The sequence below is a fragment of the Lissotriton helveticus genome, chromosome 3_1 (assembly GCF_964261635.1).
Source record: "Lissotriton helveticus chromosome 3_1, aLisHel1.1, whole genome shotgun sequence".
Taxonomy (NCBI): domain Eukaryota; kingdom Metazoa; phylum Chordata; class Amphibia; order Caudata; family Salamandridae; genus Lissotriton; species Lissotriton helveticus.
The window spans coordinates 1,270,369,637-1,270,394,323 of NC_136061.1; the positions used below are offsets into that span (position 1 = coordinate 1,270,369,637).

The 24,687-nt window shown below is 46.5% G+C and overlaps 1 protein-coding gene across 3 annotated transcripts in view; it reads left to right on the forward strand.

Annotated features, from left to right (window-relative positions):
* WASF2 (WASP family member 2) overlaps window positions 1-24,687 on the forward strand; it is a 400,400-nt gene that overhangs the window by 327,528 nt on the left and 48,185 nt on the right. For all 3 annotated transcript variants that reach the window (XM_078681932.1, XM_078681934.1, XM_078681935.1), the window contains one exon: window positions 12,653-12,783. In XM_078681932.1, the coding sequence (XP_078538058.1) occupies window positions 12,653-12,783 (131 nt within the window). The remainder of the gene's footprint in view (window positions 1-12,652; window positions 12,784-24,687) is intronic.

Here is a 24,687-nt window from a genome sequence, read left to right on the forward strand (position 1 = left end):
AACGAGAATACCCTCACACTGTGTGGTGCTTGAAAATAGAGTGTATTTCATTTAATGCACTTTTCTACCACATCAGCAGGCACCAGGCCTTCTTGACCTTTTGGCGTGATCCTGCTCTCAATTCGAGAGCAGATTAACCCTTTCTCCTGTGCTCTCTTTCTCTGGTGTGACGTGCTCCCATCTGGGCAACCTTTTTGTAGAAAATCCTATTTCAGTAACTGTCTATATGCTAGGTTCGTAGCATGTGTGGCTGTAGATAAACGTAATTTGCATACTCCGGACATTACACAAGTTGTTTTTTCTCCAAAGAAGTTTTGACTCACAAGATGTTAAGTGTCTCATCTTAGTTCAGAATGCACATGGGCCTCAGCTTCACCCTTAGATTATTATTCCACCATCTGGATCGGACGTGAATAGCAGTGGCTCTAATAAAATTACAGCTGTGCACGGCAACTTTGGGTCCAACTTTGGTTCATCAGTACCACAGTAATATTACACTTGCTTGCATCGGATTCATCCTGTTAGATCAGTAGACTGCACGTGAACAAGTACTCTTTGTAACTATGGAGGACTCTGCCTCAGAGAATGTTGGCAGATGGAGCAAACTCTTTCGATTCTGCCCATATATCCGTGGTCCGACCAGTGCAAGGTCTGTAATATCTGTTTTACTCCAACACCAAGAGTTGGACTGCATCTTCTGTCAATACTCCAGGATCAGAAAAAGAGATGATGGGCACAAACAAGCATGCAACAGCCATCCCTGGAGGGCACCCCAGACCTCTGCATGGAGCACCACTCCCTGGATGCGGAAGTATTCATGGGGCCATCAGAACCACATGTCTCAAGGAGAACTCCACGCCCTGAAGTCTTATCAGAAGCTTCTAATGAAAAATGCGACCCTTCGGATTCTCAGCAAGCAGGCCTGCCCACAAAGAAGACGGCGAGGTATGCGAGTACTGACTTGTGGCATGGGGAAAGAATGAACCACCACAAAGGACCACCGTCCCTGAAGGAGTTGGGCTTCCAGACCGTAATAGCCAAAAAGGAACCTGTAGGCCAACCGCTGCTCTTGGGCCCTTCCCAGAGCTGAGAAGTAGGTTCAGAACTGAAACCGCTGCCACGTATGACTCCAGCACCAACGTATCCAAAGGACTGCAAGCCAGGTCGGAGTGAAGAGCCAAACTGAGAGTACTTTCAATGCCCACCTCAGAGACCTCTGAGGTCCCATTTTCTAAAAAGACTAGGAGAGGAACTTGACACCCTACACAAACACCTCTGGACACAAGCAGAAGATTTGGTGCAGCCTCCACTGCCAACTACTCTCTCCATACTTCCTCTTATTCCAAAGAAAAGGAAGCTTTACTTTTACACCACCACCTAGGCCAATCTTAACACGGTACCTCTGCCACTGACAGTCTTCAGATAAGTCTATTTACTCCATCACAGACCCAGGCAGCCCATATGGAGAGAGGTAACTATATGACCAACCCACAGGGACAGGAGATACTCTCTGGCAAGACTACAATGTAGATCCCTCGGAGGATCATGACATAGAGCCTCACCAAGAAAAACCCCCATCTCCCACCGGTGATACAACAGTGTCCTTTGCTGTAATTCAAAGAGTGGATTAACACCACAACACCACAATGCATTTTGTGGAAGAGGAAAACAATTTCCTAGTAAAGACCCTCTCAGGAACTGAGTGCAGCATTCAGTTCTTATCTATGTTTAAGTGTTCGATGAAATAAGCCACCCCCTGACATCTTTAAAGACCTGTTCAGGGCAAGGACGGTTACGCACGAATAGAACATACGAAATACAAGGTGTCTCCAGAAGACCCTATTTACGTCAGGGCACAGGTTCCACCAAACTCTCTTGTACTATGTTCAGCTAGAAAGAAGCTGCACAAACCATTGGGGATGGCCCACACCCAGATAAAGAAAGGAAGCGCATAGATGCTGCGATAGGTACCCCAACCCACTGGAGCATTACCAACTCTGTAGTGTTGCTGTCAATATGACAGATTACATTGGTAGGATGTGAAGACCCTAATACATCTTCCTGGGGTATATAGAAAACGCTATGAGGAATGTATGGCTGAAAGGAAAGTATTTTCCAACACCAGAATGCGCTGAGCACCGACACTGCAAACTCTGCCTCATTGGGTGTAAATACCAGCATACTGCTCTGAAGGCTTATTTGGTTCTATGTATCGGGTTTCAAAGCAGATATACAATTACACCTTCTTAACATTCCCTCCGTAGTAGAGCATCTCTTGTTCCCTAGGTAGATTAAATATTAGAGAAAATTAGGACAACTAGGAGATTACCAAATCAGTGAGAACATTACAAACAGCCACCTCAAAGGGCACTCCAGCAGGCTTACCAAAACAAGGCAATGGTCCCATTCCCAGATGCAAGCATATCAAAGACAACAGACCGTCTATGACTTTCAGAAGACCAGGGGATTGCCAGGCAAGGGTAATGCAGGGTCCCCAGCACTAAAGAAGAACTAGCCCAGGCCACTTAATATATAACACCAGCAGGACTTGACAGATAAAGGATTTCCTTACTCGCTGGATTGAAATCACCTCAGATCAATAGTGGCTAGCAATAGTTAAACAAGCATTTGCAATGCAATAGGTCTCTCATTTGCGAGAGTTTAAGCTATTCGCTTTGAAAATGAAAATGCCTTTTATTTATGTTTTGATAATTAACACAAAAATAAAAGGTATTGTCATGTACAATGCCAATAGCTCAAACTCTTATAAATTCGAGACCTATTCAAAGAAGCGGCTGCTATTGTCCCGAGCTGCTTAGAAAGTGAGATTGTGCATGGAGTGCTGAATGTTGCAAGAAAGCATGCCATGCCTGTAGTAGGAAAAGCTATTTAAAGAAAATAGTACTTCCAGACTAAAAAAGACATGCTGTGTAACAACCGAAGTAAAAGGGCCAGTCTTCATGAGAGGTTACGAATGAAGACAAGGCGGTAATAAGGTGGGACTAGCAAGCCTTTTAATGAATCAGAAGCCAGCATTTACGAAGGACCATGACGCAAGCCAATGACCAATATGGGCGGAGCTTCCATTCCATATTCCAATACAGCATGGCGCGCAGAGCAGCACGTGCGCTGCCCAGGGTCGACCTAAAAAGGGCTATTGTCTCAAATTCGGCACCACCCTACACAAAATACCACAAAAGCAAAGGGTAGTAGCTCAACATCATTTCAACCTTCTCAAAGAGGAAGTTCAATCCTTACTTCAAAATGGGGCCATAGAACCAGTACCCACACATAAGTGGGAATACGGTGTTCGAGGCATGTGGGCTGCTAAATTCATATCTTTTGCATTAGATCGCCGCCTAGTGTTGGGTCCGGATGATCGCACATTGTTGTCCTGGAAGAGTCTTCGAAGTATCCTGAGATAGGTGGCTCCTCCCCTGGACTACAGTGCGCATGGGCATCGGCTACATCCCCAGATTGTTTTTTTCCACCATTGGGTTCGGATGCGGTCTCGACGTCTCTCTGTCGGAACCGAGAAAAACTAGCTTTTTTACGGCCAAAAGGCCTTGTATTCTTTGCGTCGGTATTGTTTGCGCACGGTCTCGAGTTCTTCCGTCTCTTGGAGTCGGAATCAGCGGAGTATTTTCACTCTTCGGACATAGAGGCCTTCTCATCGCGACACGACCGCAACTTTTCAGCATGGAGCGGAGTCCGTTTAAGTACTGTCCGCTCTGTGGGTCCAAATACCCACATATCGACGTGCACCCGGTCTGTAACAAATGCCTTTCACCAGACCATAACGAAGACAACTGCAGGGCCTGCGCAAGATTCAGGTCAAAGAAGACACTCAAGCTTCGGCGCGCGGTGCGCCTTGAGGCCAGACAAGCGGCCCCAGATCCAGAAAACATCTTCGGCGACCAAGAAGAGGAGGACCAGAGCCATCATCTTCAAATATCCCCGCCCGAGACGGAGGTCGAGGCGGATCCGGAAGACGACGACGGAGTCGTGGGTCAAGGCCTTGAATACGTCGACGAGGTAGGGGACGTCGAAGAGATTTATGGGGCCGCGGAAGATAGCTCAGGGGACGAGCTATGCCCCGAAGGTTACGAAGATCAGGATCGGGTCACGGGATCGCCTGTCGGCCTTACCCAAGACCCCGTACCGCAAGCCACGGCCCCGCCCTCAGGCCCGGCCACGGACATACTTGCTGCGCAGCCCGTATCGAAACCGAAACTGAAACCTACGGTATCGACTACACCTAAAATGGCCGACCCGAAAACGAAACCGAAACTTATGGATTCGAACGTCCCTAAGATGGCGGCCGTCCCACCGAAAACACCTACACCCGCTGCTTCATCGACTCCGTCGGCCCCCGGTCCACAGAAGTCGAAGAAATCTGTCGATTCCACAGTATCAAAATCGGCGCCAGAGGAGGGTTCCTCTAAGAAGGGTGGTCGGCACGGGTCAACCGCTGCGACGCCGTCAAAGCCCGCAAAAGCCAGCGACACGGCTCCAGTTCCGACTGGGACTTCGTTAGTCGGACGCGTGGTGGAGACGGAGCCGGCAAAATCACACGGATCGAAGGCTGGCACATCTACGCATCGGTCCAAGGACTCGGTGTCGGCGACTGCGGCATCTTCGTCCAAAACTCAGAAGGGCCAACAGGACGTCGGATCCGAGGGCAAGGTCAAGACCTCCTCGTCGGCGCCAAAGGCCACTGTAAGTGACGCGTCCCCCATCGCCTCTTCACTACAGAGAATCAGGGAGAGGGCCTCTGCTACGTCGGCTCCGATGCCATCGCCACAGAAGTCGATGGACATTCCGGTGAAGCCTGCAAGTAAACTTCTCTTCCTTCTGCCGCCAAAAGAGGCGCCGAAGGCCTTTTCAACAAAATCGACGCCAAAGAAGTCGGATTCTTCAACGGCAGGAGCACTTTCAAGTCGAGTACTCGACTCAGAAGAAGATTCTGAGCGTTTTATCGACGCAGACACGGGCAAATTGACCCTTTACAAGAGGAGGATCACTTCACAGCCAGTGGACTCCTATGTCATCCCCCTGAAGAAGAAAAGGCTTCCTCAGGACGCTTCAGACCTCATGGAACCTGTCCAGCCTCCTCCAAGAAGGAGCCCAACTCCTTCCCCAGAACACTCTGAGGGTGAGGGATATAATGAAGATGACCAATACACTTTCCCCATCAATGAACCCGATGCACAGCCAGATCCATATGATGACATTGGTGACCAAGGCACCCAAAATGTGGGGCAAGACCCACAGCCTTTCAGTGCACGTGCATCCCCAACAGAAGATTCTGCAGGTTTTCATGCACTAATTGAGAGGGCAGCTGCTAATCATGATGTGGACATGCATGCTGACCCAGTAGAAGAAGACTTTCTATTTGACACTTTTTCAGTCTCTGAAAGGACAGTAAAGACACTGCCTATGCTCAAAGGGGTCCTCAAGCATGCTGCGGACATCTTTAAAGAACCTACCAGGGCGAGAGTGGTCAATCCACGTATCGAAAAGAAGTACAGACCAGCACCTGCAGACCCTGCATACATTCGGGGACAGTTGCCGCTTGACTCCCTGGTGGTCGCAAATGCCCGCAAAAGGGCCAACTCCCAAACAACGGGTGAAGCTCCTCCCCCGGATAAGGAGTCCAAAGTGCTAAAGGCAGGAGGCAAAAGAGTAGCTGCACAGGCTGCCAATTTTTGGCGTATTGCAAATACACAGGCACTCTTGGCACGTTATGATAGGGCGCATTACGACACCCTAGAGCGGGTTTTAGAACACCTGCCTTCGCAGTTTCAAGAGGGCACCAAACTGCTTATAGAAGAGGGAAAACTGATCTCCAACGCAGCCATAAAGTGTGCACTTGATGCCACAGACACAGCAGCTAGGGCCATTAACACTAGCGTCATGCTGAGACGACAGGCGTGGCTCCGCATATCGGGGTTTAAACCTGACATTCAAACAACCATACTTAATCAGCCAGTCAATCCTGATAGACTGTTTGGTCCAGATGTTGACACCACCCTAGAAAAAATTAAGAAAGACACCGAAACTGCTAAGTCTATGGGGGCCCTCCAATCACAACAGTTTCGCGGCAACAATTTTCGTCGCTCAGGTGCACGTGGAGTCACCAGAGGACAGATGGGTCAACAATCACAATTCTCTAGAGGTGGAGCACAATCCTCGTACCCCAAACAAAACAAGGGGGGTTACCGAGGAAACAGCGCCAGAGGACGTGGCAGAGGGAACAACAACTCCCGCTCCTCTGCCCCGAGCAAACAGTGACTCTCTGTCACTGCCCCCCGACCACTTGACACCTGTCGGGGGGAGACTACAGCAGTTCCTGCACGTCTGGAGAAACATCACCACAGACAGGTGGGTGCGACAACTTGTCCAGTACGGTTATTGTCTAGAGTTAAAATCCACTCCACCCAACATTCCACCAAGGCAACGGCCTATGTCCGCAGAGCACTTGCACTTATTGCAGCAGGAAGTGGTGGTGATGCTGCAAAAAGGCGCAATCGAGCTCGTGCCAGTGGGGGAGGAAGGCACAGGGGTATATTCCCTGTACTTCCTTATTCCAAAGAAGGACGGATCTCTCAGACCCATTCTGGATCTGCGTCCCCTCAACCTGTACATACTGTCAGAACATTTCCATATGCTTACACTGCAACAGATTCTTCCCTTGTTAAACCAAGGGGACTTCTTAGCAACCTTAGATCTCAAGGATGCTTATTTCCACATACCACTACACCCATCCCACAGGAAATACCTCAGGTTCACTATCCAAGGCAGGCATTATCAGTTCAAGGTCCTACCCTTCGGAGTGACCACAGCCCCAAGAGTGTTTACCAAGTGTCTGGCGACAGTAGCAGCGCACCTCAGGAGGCAGAACATCCATGTCTACCCCTACCTGGACGACTGGCTCGTTCAAGCCAAGTCGGAACAACAGTGCGCCGCGGACATGTCGACTACCATTCACCTCCTTCACGATCTAGGCTTCTCGTTGAACTACCCAAAGTCGCATCTTCAGCCGGCACATGTCCGGCAGTTTCTAGGTGCGACGATCAATACCCTGACGGCCATGGCTCAGCCAAACCAAGTCAGGATAGACAGCATGCAGTCTCTAATCCAGAAGTTCAGACCACAACACTCACTTCCAGCGAGAGTGTTCATGCAGTTGATAGGCATGATGGCCTCCTGCATCTTCATAGTCCCTCACGCACGGTTACATATGCGCCCGCTCCAGGAGTGCTTAGCAAATCAGTGGACACAGGCTCAGGGACAATTAACAGACCTAGTGTTGGTTACCAGTCGGGCATACGACTCTCTGCATTGGTGGACTCCACACAACCTTTGCAAGGGCCGACTGTTCCAGGAGCCAGTGCCACAGATTATCCTGACAACGGACGCATCTCTCCAGGGATGGGGAGCTCATCTGCTCACTTACACAGTGCAGGGACTATGGACGACGCAGCAACAGAAGATGCACATCAACTATCTGGAACTGATGGCAATCTTCATGGCGCTCAAGTCCTTCATTGTACATCTGTGCAACAAGGTAGTGTTAGTCCGAACGGACAACATGACCGCAATGTACTACATTCAAAAGCAAGGGGGCACCCACTCGCCACAGCTGTCTCATCTGGCTCAGGGCATGTGGAAGTGGGCCATTCAGAGGAACATTTTCCTCATGGCAGAACACCTCCCGGGCAAGGACAATCAGATGGCGGATCTGCTCAGCAGATACAGCCATCAAATGCACGAGTGGGAGTTACACCCATCTGTACTCCACCCGTACTTCCAGCAGTGGGGTCATCCGCAGATAGACCTGTTTGCAACAAAAGAAAACGCAAAATGCCAACACTTTGCCGCCAGGTTCCCTCACCCACAGTCGCAGGGGAATGCGATATGGATGAACTGGTCAGGCAAATTTGCGTACGCTTTTCCGCCAGCCCCTCTGATACCGCTGGTGGCAAGAAAGCTAAGGCAGCACTCGATGACTCTCATCCTGGTTGCTCCGACGTGGGCGCGCCAAGCATGGTACACCACGTTCCTCGAACTCTCGGTGGTGCCGCATCAAAGACTGCGCCTCACGCCCAGACTTTTGACGCAGAACCATGGAGACATTCAGCATCCAGATCCGCAGCAGCTCAACCTGGCGATCTGGCTCCTGAAATCCTAGAGTTTGGATACCTTCACCTACCTCCAGAATGCATGGACATCATCAAGGAGGCAAGGAAGCCAACTACCAGAGCATGCTATGCTGCAAAATGGAAGCGTTTTGTCATTTACTGTACAGCCAATGACATCAACCCGCTAGATGCATCTATCCCTAACATCATTTGCTATCTGCTACATCTTTACAAGTGCAATCTAGCGTACACTTCTATTCGGATACATCTATCCGCCATAGCAGCTTATCTTCAGAATAGGCAGCATCTCTCTGTCTTCAGGGTGCCTGCCATTAAAGCTTTCCTTGAAGGTCTGAAACGAGTCATTCCCCCAAGAACACCGCCAGCTCCGGTGTGGAACCTCAATGTGGTCCTCACCAGACTGATGGGACCACCTTTTGAGCCACTGCACTCGTGTGAACTCCAGTTCCTAACGTGGAAAGTAGCTTTCCTAATTGCTATTACGTCACTAAGGCGTGTTAGTGAGCTACAAGCGCTCACAATCCAAGAGCCATTCATTCAGATTCATCCAAATAGGGTAGTACTACGTACTAACCCCAAATTCCTTCCGAAGGTGGTGTCACAATTTCATCTCAACCAAACTATTGACTTGCCGGCATTCTTCCAAAACCCACAAACGGTGGCGGAACGAATGCTTCATACTTTGGATGTTAGGAGGGCGTTGATGTACTACATTGACAGGACACAACACTTTAGGAAAACAAAACAGCTTTTTGTTGCCTTCGCACCACAGCACAAGGGCAACCCAATTTCCAAAGCAGGAATAGCCAGGTGGATTGTTAAGTGCATCCAAATATGTTATCATAAGGCAAAACGTACCTTGACAATACCCCCAAGAGCGCACTCCACTCGCAAATTGGGGGCATCTATGGCTTTCCTGGGGAACATTCCTTTAGAGGACATTTGCAGAGCAGCCACATGGGTTACACCACATACCTTTACAAAACACTACTGTGTTGATGTACATTCCAAGCAGCAAGCAGCTGTAGGACAGGCTGTTCTCAAAACACTTTTTCAGGCTTCTGCAGCTGGCACAGGCAACCGCCGCTAATGGAGGGACTGCTATACATTCTATGCAAAAGATATGAATTTAGCAGCCCACATGCCTCAAACTGAATATGCTACTTACCAGTATGCATCTGTTCTTGGCATGTAGGGCTGCTAAGATTCATATCTCCCGCCCTCCTCCCCGGTGCCTGTCGCAGCTGCAGACATACTCTTGTATACAATCATTAGCATGGACATCCTTTACACTTTACACTCCATCTCTGCCACAATGGCTAAAAACAATCTGGGGATGGAGCCGATGCCCATGCGCACTGTAGTCCAGGGGAGGAGCCACCTATCTCAGGATACTTCGAAGACTCTTCCAGGACAACAATGTGCGATCATCCGGACCCAACACTAGGCGGCGATCTAATGCAAAAGATATGAATGTTAGCAGCCCTACATGCCAAGAACAGATGCATACTGGTAAGTAGCATATTCAATATACTCCCTATACCTCCTCATCCCCAATTAGGGTGGGTCCTGCAGCTCATACTAGACCATTGTCAGCTCAACCAGTTCATATTATCAGAGCATTTTCATATAACAACCTTAAAGGATATCGTCCTGATGCTCTACCAAAGAGACTTCTTTGCAACATCAAACCTCAAGAATGCCTAGTTTCACATCCCTGTCCATCAGTAGATCGTGATAGCTCCGGTTTATGATAAGTGGTCAACCCTGCCAGTTACAGTACTGGACTTTGGGATCACAACAGCCCAAAGGGTTGTTTTAAAATGTCGCACTATTGTTGCCACTCACATCTGATGGGAGGGTGTCCACATATTTCATTAACTAGACGAATGGCTGATCAAGAGTTGCTGGCAAAACTGCTTTGCACACACTCAAACAGCACCCCATCTCTTACACCACCTAGAGTTTACAGTCAGTATAAGGAAAACCCATCTACAATATCAGAAATTCCAACACTTCCAGCATTAGTCCTAAATGGTATCATGGGGAAAGCTAACCCCAATAAACAGAGGAGGGTGGCATTTCCATAGCCGCGGCCTCTTTTTCAGTTTACTTACCTATTGTCAATAACTGTAATAAACCTGCTCAGGATGATGGCATCATGCATTGTAATTGTACCGCACACCAGAAGTGCCTTGTTAGTCAATGGTCACAAGCGTAAAGTCAGCTCAATGTTATAGTGTTGATAAAGGCCAGTACTCCACACACTCTGCACTGGTGGAACCCCAACAATCTATTCGTGGGCAGGCCTTTCTCAGACCCTTTTCCTCAGGGGACAGTTACCACTGACGTTTCGCTCATAGGATGAGGGCCCCAATTTGGTATTAGAACTGTACAGTGCACGTGGCATTCTCTTCAGCAGACCAAGCACATCAACTACCTCAAACTCCTAGCATTTTCGCTGGCTCCCAAAGCCTTCTATCCACTTGTACGGAACAAGGTAGTTTGTATAAGGGACAACAGTATCACTGCAATTCACTACATCCCAAAACAGGGAGGCACACAATCACTTGTGCTGTCCACTGTAGCTCAACTGATTTGGAGCTTAACTGTCCATCACAACACAGACCTCCTAGCAGAACATCTCCAAAGAGTTAGCGGACATACTAAGCAGGACAAATCAACAAGTATACGAGTGGGAACCCTAACCAAGTCCTTCACCTGTACTTTCACAAGTGAGGGATCTCCAACAGTTGACCTTTTCACCAAACATGAAAACACAAAATGCCAGAGTGTTGCTTCCAGTTACCCACACCCCGAGTCCATTAGCAATTAACAATGGATGAGCTAGTCAGGGATATTTATGTATGCTTTTCCAGTTTTCCTAACTAACATAGAACTCAGCCCCATTAGACCTGTCCATGTCCCTACTAGAGAAACTTGCCATCAGATTGGATCATCTCACTCAAAACCAGAGGCTAATAATATATACCTACCTCAGGAAGCTAAATCTTACAATTAAGCACCTGTCATCTTAGAATTTGAATACTAGTATCTTCCAGAAGAGTGTATGGCTATTCTGTACAAAGCACACAGACCTACCAAAAGTGAGTGCTATGCTGCCAAATGAAAGTGCTTTAGTTTTTACTGTCTTGCAAATCAATTAGACCTTGTAAAAGTAACTGTTCAGGACATAGTTTTCTACCTTATACATTTTCAAAAAGAAGATTTGGCGTTCACCACTATATGACTTCACTTAGCAGCAGTAGCCGCATACATGCAAAACAGAGCACTCTCTTGCCTTTTTACAATTCCAGTAATCAAACCATTTATTGTGTGTCATAAAAAGGCTATACTCCCTAAAACCTCTCCAGCACCTGCGTGGAATTTAAATGTAGTCCTCACCTTCCTCACAGGACCACCTTTTAAACCTCTGCGTTCAGTGGATTTCATGGAAAGGGGTCTACTTGAATAGTGTGGGCATGTAACTCGCCAACTCAGCTTATAGACATAATGGCTACTAAGAACATAGAGACAGAATGGTCCTGCGAACTCAGTGTTTTTACCTAAAGAGATTTCTCCTTTCCACTTGAATCAGTCTATCTAGTTTTCAGTTTTCTCCCCACAACCTGCCACTGTTGCGGAGAGAGTTTTACACACACATTAGATGTAAAAAGAGCACTCATGCACTCTACTGACAGAACAAAACTACTTAGCGTTTTATTGCCTATGCAACACCACAGAAAGGACAAGCAATTTCCAAAGCAGGTATTGCAAGATGGATTGTAAAATGCATTCAGACCAGTTATGCTGAAGGTAAGCTAGTGTTTTGGTACCTCCTAGAGTGCATTACAGGGAAGAAGCTGGATACCATGACTTTTTTGGGTAACATTCCCCTAGCTGACACATGCAAGCTAGCAACACTGTCAACACCACACATGTTTACTAAACGTAATGTGTGAATATATCACCCGCCAACAAGCTATGGCTGGACACAAAGTATTAAGAACATCTACATCCACACATGCCACGAACAGAATATTATTTATCCTGTAAGCATCTGTTCCCAGCATGTAGTGTTGTATATTCACAGGCACCCTTTCACCTCCCCATAAGTGGGCAGTGATAGCATGTGTTTCCCTTATCACTCAACAGATAAAATCCACAGGGTATATATTTACATATGCATAAATCTTTAATCACTTCATTAAGTTCGCTTTTCTACCCTTATGAATGGAAAACAATCTGAGGTTTGAGCGGAAACCATGTGCACCGTGGAATAAGGAAGGAGTCCCTCTACATCTGTGACTTGAAACTTCATCAAAGAGAAATAACTTGTAATGTCAGTACCGAGCACCAGATGACTGGAGTATGCAAAGCATGTAAATCTACTGCACTATACACTACTAATAGATGCTTACAGGTTGAGTACAATATTTTTTTCCTTTTTATTTGTAAAGTGTTTATTGTCCCATTTAATGTTTTAGAGGGAGAAGAAAGATAACCCCAACCGAGGCAACATTAATCCACGCAAGATTCGTACTCGAAAGGAGGAATGGGAGAAACTGAAGATGGGCAAAGAGTTTGTGGAGCCGAAGGAGAAGAACGCCCCTCCGGGGTACGTCACGTTGGGGCAGAGTGATGTCGCCAGTGCACTGAAAGGGGAGGGTGGTAGGATGAGATGAGTATGTGGCCTGAGGTGTGTATGTCACCGTTGCAGTGCAGTTAGAGGGTGGGGGAAATGTGTCACTGTTGCAGAATAGGTGTTTGCATAAGCTTGCGTGTTGTTGCCTGAAGCAGGTGGTCACTTTTTCATCCCTGCGTTCAATCCTCTATTGTCTACAATGTCTGTCCTCATGGACAGTAAAACCCTCCTTTTCCTGTGTATTTTATATATTAAGCTCTTCAGAGCCCCAGTTCACCCCATGTTAATATTTAACTTTCTCACATTAGTGTTTTCACCTTTCCAGCACTTCTGTCGCTGTGTAAAGCTCTACCTTCATATTTCCAGTTTTCTTTTGTATGAAACTCTTCATATTTTCAGATCTCCTTAAGTAATGCCTCTTCCTCCGTTGAGTTATTGAAGCCCTTCTCAAATAGCTCCTTTTGTGCTATTACCAGTGCTGGCTTCCCTGACAGTACCTTACATGTGACTACTAACTCTCACACCTTCATTGCCCTCTTCCTCCTGTTTAGTTAATAATTGAATGCTAATTTATGGTCACTGCTGTGAACTGAATTTCAAACGTTGATTATAAGAGAACCATTGTCCTCGAAGAAACTAGATGACTCTTGAATGACAGACTTAAGGCCTTGAAGGGAGCCTCGGCGTCAAAGCACTCAAAGTCCGCAGCTGCATTCGAAAAACATACTGTAGGATCCTTAGACAAGGACTTCGTAATGGCAAAGACCCTCGAAACATCCAAGACGAAAGGACTCATTGACGTCGAAACAAGAGGCTGAAATCCGATAAACATGGGCCACCACCAGGGTCAACCATCCAGACTCCTTTTACTATGAAAAGAAAGGCTGAAAGTCTTGACGCCGAAACATGCGTCGGCTGTAGAGAGCATTTTACAGCGAAAGAAAGATTTTAATGAAAGCTTGAAACAATTTAAGATACCGCCAAAGACCTCGATGGGAATCGAGAAAAGCATTGAAGATTTTTAGCCTCCGTTGACCTCCGAACCACTGGAGTAGCAGAAAGAGAATTCTTTTTCGAAGAAGAACAAACTTAAATAGGATCAGAAACCTCTGAGGTCCAAGAGCTACATTTGCAAGATTTCAACACAGATTCCCTGGAGGAGGCTGTCGACATCTTTCCTTTGAGGCCTTCTCCATCAGAGTACAATTCGAGAAAGAAAAACCTCAGTCATGTATTTTTGCTGGAAACTGTAATGCCTACACAATCAATGAACCAGTTCCTTCCTATGCTGCCAAGTGTGCTAGACCAGGGAAAGGAGGCATTTAAGGAGCCTGCCACATGTAAGGCAGTCATGCCTACAGGGGAGAAAAAATACAAACACTCCTCCAAAGATCCTAATTACATCAAGGGGTCGGTGACTGCTGACTCCATCATAACAGCCACAGCCAGGAATACAACTAATGTACCAAGTACTATTGGGCCACCAAACAATAAGGAAAGCAAGAGAATGGACCTTATGGAAGGAAAGTTTCGCAAAAAATGCGGCGAACCAATGGCGCTTTGCCAATTTTAATGTGTTGCTCAACCGACACGTATACCAGCGCAGGGAGAAAATAGGTGAGCTACTAAAGTGCTTACCAGAACAATACCAAAAGAGAGAAAGACACTTCGTAGAGGAGGGGAAGAATATAGCACATATCTTCTTAAAATTAGCCCTAGATGCTGTAGAAACATCAAGCAGGCAAATAATGATCGGTACCACAGAAAGAAGACCTGCATGGCTATGAATCTCAGGATTCAAGCCAAAGGTGCATACTGAATGCTCCTTTTAATAGAGAACAGCTCTTTGGAAGCATGGTGGACGACATGCTAAACCAATTAAAAAAGGACAACTAGGCACCAAGATCTATGGGGGCTCTACAATTCATAGGTGGCATGCGTAGTGAAACCACCCCCTCAAGAAGATCAGCTGGTAGCGGGAACCATCACCTCACAAACTTGCATCAAACATATCAATAAGCTTACCAAGGGGGATCCCAAACTCAACAATTGGGACAGCAACAAGGTTGGCAATACAAGCAAGGATCACAGTCCTTTCTAGGACGCCCTAGTGGAAAATGGCCTTCTGTAAAGGGGGGAGGGCCCACAACAACCAAATGACTACACTCCAAACACAATACACACCCCAGAAAAATCAGGGAGTGTACCGGCAAAGGGAGGAAGATGACAAAAGGCAAACACAAGCAGCCAGTTCCTCCAATATTCTACACCAGTAGGAGGCAGGCAAAAAAACTTCCTCCACAAATGGAAAGAGATCACTTAAGAGAAATGTATCTTGAACATAATGCAGTACGGTTACTGCATAGAACTAATTAAACCACCTCCAAACAGAGGCCCAAGGAGGAAGGTACATTCAAAAGGGGAAAATACTCTGCTAATCCAAGAAGTAAAGACTTCAGGCGAAGAAAACCTTAGAGCTAGAGCCATACAAAGAAATAAACGGGCAATTAGTCCACATGCTTCCTAATTCCCAAGATAGATGGAACGCTGCGTCCTATCTTAGATCTGAGGTTCCTCAACAAATCTATAAAGACACTGCATGAAGTGATAACGGACGGGGCCAGGGGCCACCCACTCTGTCCTTGATACTATGGACTGCCCCATGTCTACCCCTTGTATCAGGTACGCACCACATGCTCTCAGGGCGCTGCAACCCCAGGGGAAATATAGCTGTACTAATAGAACTCTTAGATGTCCCGATGGTCCCTTTTCCTGCATTAAATGCGGTTTTCAAGCTACGGACTCTCACATCATTGCCGGACGGCCTATAGATAGCACAGAGTCTCAGGGAGGCTGGAAAAGCTTTTTGTTAAATGTCAGATCACTCCCTAAACATTACATACAACTATGGGACACCATCTACAGTATTCAGCCAGAGATTTGTTTCCTAACTGAAACATGGCTGAAACCCCATACTATCCCTACTATCACCCTCTGGATACCCGTGGGATACAAAATTCTTCGTCTAGACCGCCCTGTGAAGGTAGGAGGTGGGATTGCCATTATATATAGAGACATATTGAATATCAGAGTCTTAGAACAAGTGATGCTACCTACTATGGAAGTATTAATCTTTCATCTAAAAATCAGCCCCAAGGTACATTGGAAAGGAGCACTAGTCTACCGCCCGCCTGGACCTAATGCCGGGTTTTCCCTTGCTCTCACTGAACTGCTAGCCCCCCACATGAAAGCTAACGGGAATTTTATTTTACTAGGAGATTTTAATTTTCACATTGACACTGATGATCATCCGGATACTATTTTATTTCTGGCGGACCTTGCTCTCCTAGGTCTATATCCGAGAAATAGTGGACCCACCCATTCGGGTGGTCACACTTTGGACCTGATCCTTACTACCCATCCCAACGTTCACTGTCATCCCCCTAAGCACATCTATTGGTCCGACCACAAAATGGTAGATTTTTCTATACCGCACCTATCTAACCCCATGAATCGCCCGGCTACTCAGTCCACTAAATGTAGACCCTGGCATAAAATCACTTCAGTTAAGCTCACTCAAACATGGGAACAGCCGATATTCTCCAATTCCGATGACATCGATACTGCTCTCTTCAAGTTTAACTCCACACTGCGGACAGCTATTGACACTCTTGCCCCTCAGAAAAATGTGAAAAAACCTACCATGGCTAAAAGGGAAGCATGGTATACTGAGGCTCTTAAAACAGAAAAGCAGGGATGCAGGAAACTGGAGAAACTTTGGAGACGGACAGGTAATGGGGAAGATAAGAACCGATATTTGGAAGCTATGACTTCCTATTATAAAAATATAAAAAAAGCAAGGAAAATAAGCCTTACCACCCAAATTGCAGAGGCGGGCAACTCTACAAGAGAGCTATTTAAAATCATTCAGACCTTCACCAACCCTGAAGTGTGTGAGAGTCCAGACACCTTCACCCAAGTCCTATGTGATGAAATATCTCAGTTTTTTGAGGACAAAATAGAAGGGATATACAAAAAAAATCACTGTAGTTTCAGATCCCTTGAAAACTGAGGCCCCTGAAATTTCCCCCTATGTTGACCTCTGGAAAAACTCTTCAGGCAATTCCAGAAATAACCATCAAGGACCTGACTACACTCATCAACCAAATAAAGACTGGCTCTCCTACCGATCTGATACCCGCCAAACTAATCTCCCCTTTAAATGAGATATTAGGACCTCCTATTCAGAAATTGCTTAATCTCTCCTATGCTGAGGGTCAACTCCCACTAGCCTGGAAGGAAGCGGTAGAGAACCCCATACGCAAAAATTCCACCTTGCCCTGGTCAGAGCTCTCCAACCTCCGCCCGATTTCTCTCCTTCCTTTCATCAGCAAACTGGCAGAGAAACACGTCAATACCATCCTCTCCAGCTTTATCGAGGCGACAGGGGGCCTGGACCAATCACAATCTGGGTTCAGGCCCAACCACAGCACTGAATCGGCCCTACTTTCTGTGACAGATCAGATCAAAATGTCACAGGATAGAGGTGGCTCCATGATTCTAGTGCTGTTGGACCTGTCAGCAGCCTTTGATACCGTGTCTCACAACATCCTTCTCAGCCGTTTGCAGGGAGTAGGAATCGAAGGCTTAGCACTATCATGGTTGGAGAGTTTCCTTTCCGGAAGATCGCAATCTATCAGCCTGGGCCCCTTTCGTTCCATCTCAAGGGGGCTCACGAAGGGGGTGCCACAGGGCTCATGCCTTAGCCCTACATTGTTCAATGTATATGTGGCCCCCCTTGCTGAGATTGTGCGGAAATATGGGTTCATACCGGTTTCCTACGCCGATGACACCCAGCTCCTCTACCCTTTCAGCTCCCTTGGGCCCCAAAGTCAAGGAGAACTTCGCTGAGGGTATGAGGGCGGTGTCACATTGGATGATGGTGAATTGCCTCCAATGCAATGTGACAAAAACAGAGGTCATGCTCTTTGGCAAGGCAAGCATCCTTTGGTCTCCTGACTGGTGGCCAATAGATCTCGGCCCAGTACCCACATCCAAACCTCATGTAAAGAACCTTGGGGTGAAGTTGGACCAAAAGCTGACCCTGAAGGAACACACCAACTACATCGCAGGGTTGTGTTTCCACACCATTGGCCTACTGAGACGGGTTTTCCCATAGCTTCCTGCCACCTATAGAAAGACACTTGTACAGGCCTTGGTGACCAGCCGCCTGGACTACTGTAACGGCCTGCTGACACTAGCAAATGCTGATGTAGTAGGTCGTTTGCAGGTAGTCCAGAACACGGCAGCTAGACTGGTCATGGGTGCACCAGCCAGGACCCCTTCTAAGCCCTTGCTGAAAGAACTGCATTGGCTTCCCATACGACAGCGCATTAACTTCAAAATCTGCTGCACGGTTCATAAATGCCTTTATGGAGCAAGTCCTAAATATCTATCTCAATCCTTGGAGCTGTATCAGCCCAGTAGGTCTCTTCGCTCAAGCAACCTAGCCCTTTTAAAACCCCTGGCCACTAAGAAGTCTAGACAAGGAGACCGGGCCTTCTCCTCAGTTGGACCTGCCCTGTGGAACAAACTTCCCTTTGATGTAAGAACAACCACCAATCACCTATCCTTCAGAAAGATATTAAAAACCCTTCTTTATCAAGAAGCATTTCTCTCCATGTAACTCCCAGGGATGCACTACCTGACAACTCTATAGCTGGCAAAGCGCGGAGATACCCTTACGGGATTGATTCCTGCGCTATAGAAGAAACTAAAATAAAATAAAATAAACCACAGCTACAAAAAGGGGACTACATGGCCACAATAGACTTAAAGGACGCCTATTTGCACATCCTCATGAAAAACAAGCACTAAACTCTCTTAAGATTTGTGGTCAACAACACACACTATCAATTCACTGTGCTAGTGCTAGCATTCGATATACAGTCTGCACCAAGGGTATTCACACAGTGCCTGGCAGCAGTGGCCACTTACTTGAGAAGGCAGGGAATCCATGTATACTCGTACTTTTAAGGGCAAACTTGTACAGAGCCTGCAAACAACATATATATCAAGTAATACAGACACTACACCAGCTTGGTTTCTCCATACACTGGGAGAAGTCTTCCGCGAGCCAGAACAGGAAAAGGTGTTCTTGGGAGCGAACTTAAGTGCAGTCTTGGGGAAGGTGTTCCCAAGCGAAAAGCTAACAGCCCTACTGAAGGAAGCACAGCCATACCGGAAGGGACAAGCTCTGACAGTGAGGACAGTAGGGACGCTGCTGGGGATGATGGCCTCATGCATTCACTTAATCCCCAACATTCGCCTACACTAGACCATTCCAAGAATGGCTTCAAGCACAATAGTCACAAGTAACAGGGAGTTGGGAAGATAGCGTGGTGGAACAAGACAAATGTATAACAAGGGAGACTTTTACACAACCAACTCCAACGGTGACCATAGCTTCAGATGCGTCCCAGATAGGATGGGGAGCTCACATGAACAACCTCAAAGTAATGGGATTGTGGACAGAGCAGGATGCAATGCAACACATCAACATCCTGGAATTAAAAATAATGTTTCTAGCCTTAAAAGCCTTTAAGAAAGAGCTCTATGGGAAGATGATTCTGAGACAGACAGACAACACAACACCATGTTCTACATAAACAAGGGGGAGCGCAATCAGTAGCACTTTGAACTCCAGCACAGCAACTGTGGAGATGTGCAATCCTATGGGAGATAAACATTGTAGCAATACACCTACCAGGGAAGGCCAATGTAGAAGTGGACAGACAAAGCGGGCAAGCTTCTTGGTCCCATGAGTGGGACCTGAATCAATCAGAACTCCAGAAGATCTTTCACAATTGCGGGACTTCAAAAGTCGACCTCTTCGCAACACCACGGAATGCCAAATGCCAATGCTTCGCATCCAGGCAACCTTACCAACAGTCCTCAGGGAATGCACCATGGATAGACTCGTCCGGGATATTTGCTTACGCTCCCCTCCCCCACCTCCCCCCCAGCCACCACAGATACCATTACTGCCAAGAGTGATCAACAACTGCAAGATCAGCCACATGAAGATGATTCTCATTGCTCCACAATAGGCGAGACAGACCTGATTCTCAGAAATAATGATCTCTCCAGGATCAATTCACAAATTGCCAAACAGACAAGACTTGTTGACAATGCAAAAGGGAAGGGTGCTCCACCCAGAACCGGAAACATTTATGCTTGCAGCATGGCTCCTGTGGACTTAGTTTGGGCCCCTAAAGCTACCAGAAAGCACAATGGCAATCCTAAGGGAGGCAAGAAACTCGACCACTAGGAAATGTTATACGGCAAAATGGAAAATATACTCTCTATGGTGCCTCAAAGAAGGACTTAAGTACTTAACACATCTCCTGCACAGTAAGCTAACTTACCCATCGCTAAAGGTTCACCCGGCTGCAGTTGTAGCCTATACAAGGGTCCACACAGGAAAGAGCTTCTTCTCTTCACAAGTGGTCAAAAGGTTCCTAGAAGGAGCCAAAAGAACCCCCCCCCCCAGAGGGTGCCGGCACCCTCATGGAATCTGAATATGGTACTCGCTCAGCTAATTAAAGCGCCATTTGAGCCGCTTCACACGGCCATGCCACAAATGAGCACATTAAAAATTACCTTTTTAGTTGCAATAACATCACTACGTAGAGCCTGTTGCAGGCAGTACCGTTACAGGAACCCTACTTCCAAATACCTAATGACAGAATGGTCATGAGAACGGATCCATGCTTCATGCCAAAGGTGGTATCACAATTCCACACAAATCAAACCATACAGAATCCAAAGACGCAGGCTGAAAGAGCATTATACACTCTAGACGCTAGAAGAGAAGTGATGTATTACTTTGAAAGAACGTAAGAATACAGAAAGACAAAACAACTCTTTGTATCATTTGCAAACAGGTTCCCCTATGAAACCAGTAACCCAAGAACTCGATCGCAAGATGGATAGCACAAACCATGCAATTGTGCCTCAAAGTCGCAGGAGAAATATTACAGAGGCACTCATAGGCTCATTCAGCTAGAAAGAAAGGGGCAACTTTCTCGCCAACACACCACTTCAAGACATTTGCATGGCTGAAACATGGTCTTCAGTGCACACGTTCACAAAGCACTACTGCCTGGACATCTAAATGAATAAGGAAGCACAAATAAGAGAAAAGGTCTTGCATCATCCATTCACAAACCAACGCTCACTCTTCTTCGACCCAGCCACCACAGTACTAACAACCTGCTACAATATCTGGGTGGGAGCTTTAAGAGGAAGCATTACGACCTCACAAGGGGACACCAAATAGTGGTATGTAAACGCCCACCAACAAGAAAAAAAATCAATTGTTGCTCACTCACTGCTATCCTAGTTATTTCAGCGTGAATTTTTTCTGGCTTCACATGTAATGCATTATTGTCTTTTGTAGTCTCCTTTCTCTCATCTCTCCTCTCCTCTCCACCACCCTCCACTCTCCACAGGGGTCATCAAGTCTTCAACCATATGGTGCTATGTCCCTCCTTCTGTGACAGATGCATACTCTGGAAACCCTTGAATGAAGACACCATCTCACTCATCTCTTCAGATTATTTTTTCTGCCATTGGGTCTGCAAGCAAAGGGCAGAGCTCCAGAGTTGGGAAAGAAGCTGCATCACAGAAGAACATTTTCATAAAAGAAACAGAGAATACTCTCAAATCACAGGGATCACGACAAACGTTGTTGGGTAAGGAGAAGCCACCAGGGAACACGGAAGAGGTGAGAAGCGATAAACACCCCATTTGTTGGAGAATAAGAAAGGAGTATGGAGCACACCCCCTTTAGATTTTGTGCGATTTGCTCTCACAAATATGCACAGACTCTGACTTACGAAGGACCGTTGTTTGGAAGTGTGCCCAATTTGCACTGAATTTTTGCAGGAAACAATAAGGGCAAGACAGAGGGTATGCCATCCTCAGGGAAAGCAGGAGTGTTTAAGAGAATTTGGTTTATCGAATGAGGAAGACGACCCACTTGAGAAAACTGGAGAGGCCTAGAAGAAGAAACGGAGCTCAAAGAAGTAATCAAAATCCTATCAGAAAAAAAGGCACAAAAAGATGCTGAGGGACAGCAACACAAAATGCAAGACAACACCATAAGGGCATTTGGTGACAAAGGATCTTTGACTCGAAGAAGGCAAAACTAGCATCAGGTAAACATTTCTTTACACTGACCTCTAAAACCTAATTGACAACAGTACAGAAGAGAGGCTTGACACCCACCTCCAAGATTGACTTAGCACAGATGACGAAGAACAGTTTGCCACTGGCGCTGAAGAGCTGATCAACATAGACTTCAAAGAAGAGAAGCAAAGAGCTTAAACTGTTGAACAAAAATTCCTCTGGGTTGCGACATGACAAAACCAAACTGGAAGCCCTCATTCATAAGAAGAGTTCGATGACTCTCTAAAGAGCTATAGAATTCTACTCGGAGTAAGAAGGAATTAGCGCAACCAGAACCTCCACTGACCTTAAAGTTGCAGGACCAGGTATAACATTATCTATTTGAGGTTCGGAGAGGAGAAACCACAATTCCAAGATTAAGAATCGACCACAGACCGCAGAGTCTAAGGAGGATTGGCAGGACACGTATGTCGACTCTCCAAATGAGTGGTCTTACCCATCTAACAGTCACCCCCCAGCAACATTACTGCATGCAACCAACACAGTCATTGGGAAAGCTGCAGACGCATTTGAGGTACAACGGGAAGAGTAGTAAACCGAAGCATGCTTCCTCCTAGAGATATTACTGCTAGACCAAAAGAGGAATAATTTCCTCCTGATGTTACCCTGTATCGTGGACCATGGTAGAGACAGGCCTTCAGAAAGCCAGCATCAGATAAGGCCATCACCCCAAGTGTGGGAAGCAAGGACTCCGCTTACGTCGGTGAAGACGTGTCAGCAGATTCTGTAATTGTGGTACTGGCTCGCAAAAGAGCCTACAAACCCAACCGCCACAGTTACTCCACCAGACAAGGAAAACAAGAGGGTGGACATGGTGGGAGAAAGATGAAGAGGTTGGCTGTGGGGCAATGCCTTTCTCGATCTGTATGCCCATCAGCAGTGAGACGAAATGTAGGAACACATGCAACACCTACCAGAAGTGTACAAAAAGAGAGCAAATCGTGTTTTACTAGAGGGCAAAACAATTGCAAACACCTGTCTCAAAGCTGCATTAGAAGCAGAAGACACAGTCCGAAGGCACCATGTACTGCTACTACCCTATGCAGATACACCTGGCTTACAGTTTTAAGAATAAAAATGAGGCACAATCCGCAACAATAAACATGCCCTTCACAGGAGACCGCTTCTTTGGGGAGACAGTTGCCAAAATGCTACAGCGCATGATTAAAGATAACAACTTCCAGGGCCATGGGAGTGTTGCTTTATACAAAGGGCCATGGGAGTGTTGCTTTATACAAAGGACCATCTCGAGAGGCTATGGCACAAGGAAATAGCATCCACAAGGGGATGGCATGCAGCTAAATACCAGACATACAGCCTTCAAACAACAAAGCACTGTCACAGCACCATGGCAATGGCAATATGCCAGATGGGTTGGAGGGAGGGAACTCTCATAACAATGTGACTAGTAAGGAGGACTCTCCTAAACAATTCACAAGTGGGAGTAAGGGTGGAAGGGTTTCAAGTGGAATCGAGAAAGCTCACCTCCAACAAAGGAATACTAAATATCATAAGACATGGCTATTGCATGAAACTGACAGAACATCTCCCACAATTACATAAAAACAAAAGAGAATCAAAAGGGAAGAATTAACTCACTTATGACAGGATGTAGAAGAGCTGTTAAGAAATGGGGCTACAAAATGTGTGCCAGCTCCACTTAATCTCTGGTGCCGAACCTGGAGAACACATTAAGACCAATAGTAGATGTAAAGACGCTCAACAGGTCATTCAAGACAGAAATTCAACTTGACAACCCCACAGGAAGTCATTCCACTTATAGGAAAGAGAAGGTACATGGCAAGTATGGATGTTAAGGAGACATACATTCACATACCGACAAATAGATTAAACAAAAAGTTCCTCAGGTTGGTGGTAGACAAGACAACTTATCAAGTCACAATATAACCATTTGGAATTAAATCGGCACCACAAGTATTTACAAAATGTCTACCCTTAGTGGCAGCACACCTCAGTCAAAGGGGAATAAACGAGTACCCATGCCTGGCCGACTGGCGTATAAGGGAAGCATGTTCAACCAATGCAGGAAAAATATCAACAGTGTCATAAAGACATTACTTGGAGTTTTATATCAACTATGAAAAATCATCAGCGCTACTTGATAGGGAAACTATTATTCTGGGCCAAATTCTACATTCAGACAAATGCCTTTCCAGTGGAGAAGAGGGTCAAAGCAATGGTAGGCCAAGGTGACCTCTACCAGAAGGAGCAAAGTCTGACAGTGGTGAAAATGATGCTCATGATGGCCTAATGTATTCCCCTAATACCACATGCAAGACTGGACATTAAACCACTACAAGAATGGCTGCAACAACAATGGTCACAGGCAGCCAGGAGGTTGGACGATGAAGAGGCTGTTACAAAGTTAAGAAGGAAATGCAGTAGTGGAAAGCCTTCAAACCCCCAACTCCCTCAGGGGCCATTGCATCAGGCGCATTCCCCACAGGATGGGTAGCTCCCAAGCTAAACCAAAACATCACGGGTGTAGGGAGCCCCATAGAAGTGGTACAACACATAAATGTGTTGCAATTCAAGACATTACTTCTAGCTCTAAAGGCCTTCGAGAAACACCTCATGGGTGAAACCGTGTTAATCCAAACCTCA